Source organism: Daktulosphaira vitifoliae, unplaced genomic scaffold, assembly GCF_025091365.1.
Source record: "Daktulosphaira vitifoliae isolate Bord-2020 unplaced genomic scaffold, ASM2509136v1 Scaffold_5, whole genome shotgun sequence".
NCBI lineage: Eukaryota > Metazoa > Arthropoda > Insecta > Hemiptera > Phylloxeridae > Daktulosphaira > Daktulosphaira vitifoliae.
The window spans coordinates 24,780,026-24,789,621 of NW_026099576.1; the positions used below are offsets into that span (position 1 = coordinate 24,780,026).

The 9,596-nt window shown below is 29.9% G+C and overlaps 1 protein-coding gene across 1 annotated transcript; it reads right to left on the reverse strand.

Annotated features, from left to right (window-relative positions):
- Positions 1-1,044: 1,044 nt before the first annotated feature.
- Positions 1,045-3,503, reverse strand: LOC126907790 (uncharacterized). Its single transcript, XM_050689387.1, has 2 exons — positions 1,999-3,503; positions 1,045-1,633 (listed from the first exon to the last, which is right to left on the reverse strand). Exons 1-2 carry the CDS (start codon positions 3,461-3,463, stop codon positions 1,398-1,400), a joined length of 1,701 nt encoding a protein of 566 aa, XP_050545344.1. The 5' UTR covers positions 3,464-3,503; the 3' UTR covers positions 1,045-1,397.
- Positions 3,504-9,596: the final 6,093 nt, after the last annotated feature.

Below are 9,596 nucleotides of genomic sequence, written 5' to 3' on the forward strand. Positions count from 1 at the left end.
GAAGTGGAGAGAAGTGTTTGGTGTCCTATGCGATAAAAGAATTCCTATGAGGATGAAAGGTAAATTCTACAAGACTGTAGTGAGACCAGCTATGATGTATGGTTCAGAGTGTTGGCGGTTGATAAGAAAGTAGAGCAGAGAATGAGTTTATCAGAGATGAGAATGCTTAGATGGATGCTTAGTTGAGTGACTAGAAATGATAGAATAAAGAACAAATATATAAGTGTAGCGTCAATCTTGGATAAGATGAGAAAAAATAGTCTTAGATGGTTTGGTCATCTTATGAGGAGAGAAGAATCGGAAGCTATAAGAAAAGTTATAGAAATGAATGTTGAAGGAAGAAGAGATAGAGGAAGACCAAAAAAGAAATGGAGAGATGCTATTGAATGCGATATGAGGACAGCTGATGTGACGTAGATGATGTGAGAGATCGTGTCAAGTGGAAGTTTAGGATAAGGGTGGTTGACCTCAAATAGTTAGGATTAAGGCGAGGAAAAAGAAGAAGAAGAAGACTAAAATATAAAGTGTTGTTGTTGAATTTGATGTCACCAATTGTACATTAGTATATTGTAGACCGTTACCTTAAAAGTAGAAAGAATTATTAGAGGCAAAAAAAAATAAGAAACACATGAATATTCACGCAATAAAAAGATTTTTGTTCATTAAGATTATTGAAAAAACTTTATTAAATTATGAATATTAAGTTCACAGTGATCAAAACCCGAAGGAAAAAACCACTCTGGAAATTAAGGGACAAGAGAAAAAAGAAATTATTAAGACAAGAAAAATTTTTAATCTACAACTTTTTGGACCCGTCAGCACGATCTAGTTCAAAAGTATTAGACCGAAGAGTGGCTCCTCGTAAGCCACCAGCACAACTACCTTGTCATTATACCTACTAAAGGACGGTTAAGCTCAAAATTCTAGCCAGCATGCACAATGATTTTTAAGATCGACTATAGGACCAACATTCCAACCTTGTCTCTAGCCGCACACACACTCAGTTTTAATAATATGGTGGATATAAAATATTTACACTAAGCGTAGGTTTTTGAATAGTTATCTTTTATTAAGGGAACTTAATAAACACAAAATCAAAATACAATATTAAAATGTAACACAATATAAATTAAGTCGTTCAAAATACAAAGTTACAAGCACTAATTGTCTAGACCCGTAACTAGACCTTTCTTAGTCAAAACGTTCAATCCCCATTAATTTTCATGTTTCCTCTTACATATTTCCACCATTGTTAATTTGCTTACCCTACATTTTCCCTTTATATGACATTATTATATAACTTAAGAATTTAAAAATTGCCTGTTACTGTGTTAAAACTTATACTATTCTAATATCGAAATTATTTAATACTTTCTCAGTTATTTACTTAATATAATTTATATAAACAATATGTAATTTAACAAGTATCTAGGATAAATATAGCATTTATTTAATTTGTATCTATCACTATCATTTATACTTTTTTCAGAATGATTTTGATGACTAATAATTTCGTTTCTATTTTCATCATCAATGGCTGCACTTTGTTCTTTGAATTCACTGATTTGTTTGACATAATCATCGTTGAATTTATATAATAATGTGTAAATATCTGTAGTTTTACATAACTCATCTAAAAATAAAAGATGATCGTACTTACATTTCTTTATGACAAATTTAAAAACTTAATATTTGATAATGAGTATTAAACTTTAAAATTCTACAGATTTTTACTACTGAACATTAAATTTTTTTCTTTTAATCTTTTGTTCAAAATAGCTATTCTAAAATATTTTTTTTACGTTATTCGTAATTTTTTTAAAAATAAATTAAAAACGTTATATTATTTTTTTACAGTTTTCAAGTATAAAAATTATTTGAAAAGAAATTAAAGTAAAATATTATTGTACCAAAGGTTATATCTGTGTCAAGCTATTATAATTTTGATATATAAATACGTCGAAACAGTATTATAATAATTAAATGAAGTTTACTTACCTAATATAAATCTATTAAAAACACATGTGTATTTTATATTTAACATGTGATTAATATCAAAAGATTTTGTAGTCACTTCAAAGATTTCCTTATGAGAGTTTAATTTTATTAGAAATGCTTCTACTTGTTTCAGGTTAACTATTAATTCATTAAATAAATTGTTGAAAATATCCTTTGCAAAGATTTCAGGTAGATCAATAAAGTCAATTCTGTTTTTATAAAAAAATGATTTTAATGCATCCATCAATTTTATAGTTGATGACTTGAGATTTGGTATATTTTTATTCCTAAAATACCATAAGCATTCAGAAGTATTCATAAAAAATTTAGAAAAGACTTTACTAGGGCCGTCACCAAATAGATTCATATCGATAAAGTTTTGAAAACATTCAATTATTCTTTCACCAACAGAAATAATATTTGTATACAATTTTAAATATTCTTCTTGGTTACTAAAGTCATCGTAAATGTAATTTGATGAATTAAGAACTCTAATGAAGAGTCTTACAAGTATAGCGATAGGACGAAATGTTGCTGTTAGCATTAGTGTATGAAATACTTCTATATCTTTTCTATAAAAAGTATACTTGACGTATCTAAATATATCAAAAAGAGTCAAGCTACTTTTATCTTTACATTTTATTGCAAGTGGTGTAAATCGAATTATATCTAAGACATTATCATTTCGTCCGTTTATGAACAATGGATATTGTTTATCCTGAGAACCTCTCATTATTTCTTTTTCAGAAATTTCACAATTTCTGGTTATTAAGTCATAAAATATTAAATTTTTTGGTAAAAGCTCCCAATATTTAGATCTTTTAATAGCTTTATTAAAAGTATTGTATACTATACTATATTCTAATTTTTTTATGTAATAATCAGTGTTGTTTTGTTGCTTATCAGTTTGCATTAATCGATTTTTAAGTTTTTTTGCAACATGTTGAATATTTTCGGGAGTATATTCTCCTGATTTGTTGTAATCGGGGCAATAAATAAATATTTGGTCATATATCACATTTCTGCAAAGTTTTAATATCTTTTTCTTTAACTGTTCTAAAAAAAAATCATGAACAATCTTGTAACCTTTAAGAATGCTTGATGTTTGATCCGACAAATCATATATTCCTTCATTATTTCTAGCATAAAAATTTACATATTCGGATACGTTGTTTAAGTATAAATTTACTGACATCAATTCTGTTGAGTATAATGTTATATCAGCTTCTCTTAAAACATCTAACATTACTAGTACGATTTCTCCATGAGTTTTTATTGCATCGCCATACTTATTTAAACTAAGCACATCATATTTTTTTATATTTTTACTCATTTCCATTAAATATTGATTGTTATGACTAAAATAATTTAACATATACATCATAAAATTACACTGTAAATAATAAAAGGATAATCCAAGCGTTAAATGAATGTGGATTAATGATATAAATTTTAAAAGAATCATTTTTTTTATATTAACATAAACACTAACAGAATATTAATATTAATAAATAAGAATTACTTTAAGTACTTTCCTATACTTCTAGAAGCTATTTCATAAATTTTTAAATAGTTTTTTATTTTTAATTATTTACCATATGATAAATAGTTGATTTATGTCACTATTTGTTTGAGTGCTTTTAAAGTAACGCATAAATATATCATTTTACAATCATTTTAAATATTGATAGCTTTAATAAATGAAAATTTAGTTACACAGTTATATAAATAACAAAACATTAATACTAAAATAATAATTACATTAAGTATTTTCCTTTACTTTTAGAAGCTTATTCATATATTTTTAATTATTTACCATTTGATAAATAGTTGATTTATGTCGCTATTAGATTCGATGCGAAGCTGAGAAGGTTTTAATTTTACTATGATGTGTTTTTATTTTTTTTTTTTGTGTCTGTGAACGCTCAATCTCAGCTCTCGCTGGACCGATTTTGATGAACAATATGTCAATAGATCAAAAATCGTATCTAGTTGAAGACAATACCCTTAAAAATTGAAAAAAATTTCCTCGTTCCCCGCAAATGGGGAAAATATCCAAAAAAAACACAAATTTTAAAATCGCTAATTTTCGAAAATTTTTTTCTTAAAACTTCCATAACTTTTTGAAAAATCAACAAATCAACATAATTCTTTTTTATACTAAAACCTTAGATATTTACCTTTCATTTGATATTATTTTTTTGAAAATCTAACACTTAACCTGCTCATTGGGGGGGATTTAAAATAGCAACTTTTTTCAAAAATTAACTTTTTCAACTGAACTTTTAAAAATGTTGCGGAAATACTGCGTCCTTTAAACATATTTCAAATTAAAGCTTATTTTATGTACTATAAAATGAAAAAAAAAAAATTTGTCCAGACGACCTATCTTCTATGCGCAAATGACTACCGTATTCAAAAATATGCTATTTCTTTATTAAAATTCTGGGTTTTGTATTTTATTTTATTTTTAAATATCTTATTAGGGGAATGCACTGACTTTCATGAATGTTATATAATTTAATTGACATAGAATAAAGTTCATTAGACATACGAAATTAAACTTATTAAAATTTTTTACTTTTTTAAAGTCGAAAAAGTAATTTTTAAATTTGAGTTAGCTTAAATAGCTAATTTTATCATGCGACAAAAGCAACGAACAGTTTCCGAATGGCTAACACCTGTGTCTTTCACGCTTAGGTTTCGAGGTTCAAATCCGTCTGTAACAATTAATATTTTGCATTTTTTTTTGAGTTAGAATAAAATTTTCAAATCATTTGATATTTATCTCATTTAGATTCAATAACTTCAATAAATATAAAGGATCTTATCACTATAGTCTCCCCTCGTGAGAAGAAATTTTTTATTCATGTTAATATTATTTTACTATTTGGTTCTTTTTGTGGCTACNTTTATTCATGTTAATATTATTTTACTATTTGGTTCTTTTTGTGGCTACAATTTATTTTGCCAACCCTCTCTAGACCTACTTTTTTCAACAATACGTCAAATGATTCATTTAAGTTTATGATATTTAAGTTAATGATTAGTTTAGAGATCTGCAACAACGAAAAAAATCTACACATAAAAGTAATTTTTTATATGATAATTTTAAAAATAAGAATTTTAATGTACAACAAGACAACCACTCATTAAAAGATTTCCCTAAAGTAGGGTGAAAAAGGGCATTCAGCCCGATAGGGGAAGTGAGAGGCGTGGCCTATGTGGAAAGAGTGGGAGAAATATGCGTGTTCTGTTAAGGGGAAGGCAGTCACCGCTTCACCCACCCACCTCACCGCCTGTGATGTAGGTGAAGAGGTGTGGAGGGGGGGAATAAATCCAACGTAAACTAACATAATGCAATGGGAGGGGGAACGATGATGTAACCCAACGTAAACTAACCTAAGAAGAACCTCTCCTCCTCTGACAAGTCTTAGGGTGGGGGAAGTAAATCCAACGTAAACTAACCTAAGTCAGGTGAGGAACCTCTCCTCCTCTACCAAGTCTTAGGGTGGAGGAAGTGAATCCAACGTAAACTAACATAATACAATGGGAGGGGGAACGATGATGTAACCCAACGTAAACTAACCTAAGAAGAACCTCTCCTCCTCCNTAGTTATAGTTCGTTGATGTTGTTTAGTATTCCATTGGCATTCCACAAGAAGATTGCGAGTAGATGTGTTTGTTGGTTAATTTATTTTTAAGAATTTTCTCAATGACAGTGAGGAGTGAGATAAGTGGATTGATTAGCGTTTTTAGATCATTAATAAAAGAAGATAAATGATCTGAAAAGACTTTGATAGTTGATCCGATTTTGTCCACTTAGATGCATTCTTTGCAGTGGTAGGTTGAGAAATTTTATAGTGAGGAAGGGTTGGAAAATTTTGAGTAGTTAATATTTTTTCAGTGTGAATTTCATCTGAATTTATATTTTGTGTGTAGTTGGTTTTAATGTTTGAGTTAAGAAGTGATTTTCTGAGTTTTAGTAGGCCTTTATGAAACTGACAGCCCTGTAGTTTGCTGTATGGGAGCCTCCACATAGAGCGTATTTGGATAGTTCATTTCGGGTTTTTTTACAAACAGAGGAGTCGTGATCTTCACTACAGTGAACACATCTGGGGTTGTGGTTTCAGTAACTACGGGTGTGGCCATAGAACTATTAGCGTTGGCATTGTGGGATTTCTTTTTTTGTGTGGAGACTTCTATATTTACTTTAGAATAGCAAAGAGAAGTGAGTTTGAATATTTCTTTATTCAGTTTAGTTTGCTCAAGGTCAACGAAGAAAAGGGGCAACGGTGTTTTGGAAGATCTGTGGAGAACATTAGTTATGTTTTTGACATGGTAACCTAGGTTAGTTAATTCGTCGGAGATATAAGCTCTATCAGTTAAAGGGTAGAGATTGCGGATGACAATTCTGAACGGTTTGTTTTCTTTTGAAAAATTGAATGACTGATTTGTATGAATCCGAGCTAAATGTTTGCAGTTTAACACCTTTCGTGGAGTTTTCGCATGAAAAACTAGATGCGTCGATGAGTTCTTTCATTTTGTGGCAAAAGGAATTGTAGTTTATTTGCGTTCGTATAATATAAATATTGATAGAGGTAGACTTTTTTTGTTGGTGATATTTTCTACGCTATGTTCATTAGCACTGTCCATGAGTACGGTTTCAGTCGTAGGAGAGATTGATGTGTATCTGTTTTCAGAGATAAATATACTCATATCAAATTTTTTTGGTTGGGGGACGTTATTAGACGATTTGATGCGTTCTCTGTAAATAGGGGAAATCTACAAAAAAATTAAAAATTACTAATTTTCGAAATTTTTTCATTTTTTTTACTTAAAACTTCCATAACTTTTTTAAAAATGAACAAATCAATATAATTTTTTTTTTATAAATGAATCATGCATCATAATAGATGCATTTAATATATTTTTTTTATAAATTTGATTCCTTACCTGCCACAGAGGGGAATTCAAAATGACAACTTTTTCACAATTAATTAATCTTTTCAACTTAACTTTTTAAAGTGTTTCGGGAATACTGACATTTTTATATATACCTTAAAATGAAGCTTGTGTGAATTACTTTAACATGAAAAAAAAAAAAATTTCGGACTTTATTTTATCTTCAAGGTGAAAATGGCTACAGTATGCTATTTTTGTGTTAAAATTCTCGATTTTATATTATACATTTTTAACTTTAAAATGCTATAATATATTGAAAAATGTATGGATCAATACAATTTTTTTATGAAAAATAATATTTATATACATCTTTCATTCGACATATTTTTTATTTAAATTGGACTATTTCTCTTAAATCTTAAAAATGCATATAGAAAATAGAACTTTTTCAAATTAATTTATGAAAGTGTTCTGGAAATACTGACACTTTTATATATATGTAGGGATTAACAAAGATGTTAAATAACATGTCACAATGAATGCGTTTATATATGTTTATATGTTTTATCTTAGATGTACTGCAGTACGATAACACTCCGTGTATTTTTTTTATTCTCGCGCTGTTCGTCAATCCAGTGACACTTTTTATTTTGTACTCTTTTTTTATGTATGTATAAAATCATTTTTCAATATTAAAAAGTATTAATTATTATAAATTTTAATTGTAGTATTTTGTAATAAATATAAACACCAAAACACTACATATATATTAAATTAAAGCTTATGTAATATACTTAAATATTAGTAGGGTGAAAAAGAGGATTCAGCCCGATAGGGGAAGTGAGAGGCGTGGCCTATGTGGAAAGAGTGGGAGAAATATGCGTGTTCTGTTAAGGGGAAGGCAGTCACCGCTTCACCCACCCACCTCACCACCTGTGATGTAGGTGAAGAGGTGTGGAGGGGGGGAATAAATCCAACGTAAACTAACATAATGCAATGGGAGGGGGAACGATGATGTAACCCAACGTAAACTAACCTAAGAAGAACCTCTCCTCCTCCTCCAATTCTTATGAGAGAAGGGTAATGTAACTTAAGGTAAACAAACCTATAGGAGGAGGGGGAATGAAACACGACGTAAACTAACACAACCTGTCACGCGCCTAAATTATGCTCGCCCATATATACATAATATCGGTTTTTTGACGAAAAAAAAAAAAATGCATTTTCCAGGTAAGCTATACGGTTACGGTGAAAAGTACGAATTTTAAACGTCGAATCCGCTATTTTGATATGCCACATGCATATATTTAGATAAAGTCCATACGTAAAATGTTAATTTTACCTAATTTGTGGAAAAAAATTAGTTCGAAACATTGTGTGCCAGATGGCTGTATTGATGATTACACTATAGCACTTGAGATTAATACAGCAGATGGCCCAACGCGGCGGCGACGGCGTCGGCGATGTCGCCGTCAATTAGATTAATTGTTATTATACGAGTTAATAAGCTTGACCGTTATTCGTATAGTGAATAATAAATCAATATTTTTTTTTTTTGACAATATATACTAATGACGACTTTTCAAGTTTTCTTATAGCAAAACACATTCTTAAATAAACACTACCGCCGCCGCCGCCGACGACGACGACGTAATCACTGGAACATATATATTATAATGTTTATAATATTATTATAATCTGTATTATACTTATCGATTAATGTCGTACATATATATTTTGTCTGAATTATTACTGGTATCCCCCCAATTGTTATAAATTATTACCGTATTTAACAACTGTAATAAATTATTTTTAATAAAATAATAGCTTCGACTGGAAGGATTGCATTCTTCATCCGTCAACGCATTAGAGACGGCAGACGGTCATAATTTTTACAAAGGCATCTGTTTTAAATCCTAATGACATATATGTGTAAACATTTCACTTTAAGACTGAATGTTTTCGCGCCATTACAAATGACAAATTTACAAATTTATCAATTAATTGTCTTGGGTGACGTTTATAAAAATGTAACAATTGCTGTATAACATGTAGAAACCTGAATATTTTTTCTCAGACCACTTGAAATACTATGGTCATTATGCTCGCGATATACGATGTACTTGTGCGATTAATGACCGCGCACCACCACCACTGATGCAGCGGATAATACAGTAACATTCCGTATTTATAAAGACATCAATAATGATTAAAGTCACTCTTTGACTAAACGTTATTAACGGCTCGTTAACATATTGCTTAAAAATATTCAGTTAAACGTATACAAGTACTAGTATTTATTTATTTATTTTTTTTTTTAATTTAAAATTGAATAACAATGGCTGATGAGAACCAAACCCAACCGAAAATGGAACACACGTCGGATTTCCCGTTATCTATAACAAAGGTTACATGCATACGAGTCGACTGCAATATAATTGTTGGTTCGTACCACGGAGGACGTCAATCGCATACATTGCACGAATTCTTTCCAAACGTACCACCGGGCTACCGGNACGTCAATCGCATACATTGCACGAATTCTTTCCAAACGTACCACCGGGCTACCGGATTATCGAGTGTCCCAGACAAGTAGTTTACTATCCGTTAAACACAAACGTATTGAACACGATTCGAATCGCATTGCTCGATCAGGACGGTCAACGTGTCAACCTAAGAGGTGAAAAATTAAC

What these genes read in the sequence shown, in the direction of transcription:
- LOC126907790 (XM_050689387.1), bottom strand. Translation starts at nt 3,463, where the DNA reads ATGATTCTTTTAAAATTTATATCATTAATCCACATTCATTTAACGCTT. An exon ending in TTTTAATAGATTTATATTAG is followed by an intron (nt 1,634 to 1,998) that starts GTAAGTAAACTT and finishes TTTTATTTTTAG; the next exon opens with ATGAGTTATGTAAAACTACA.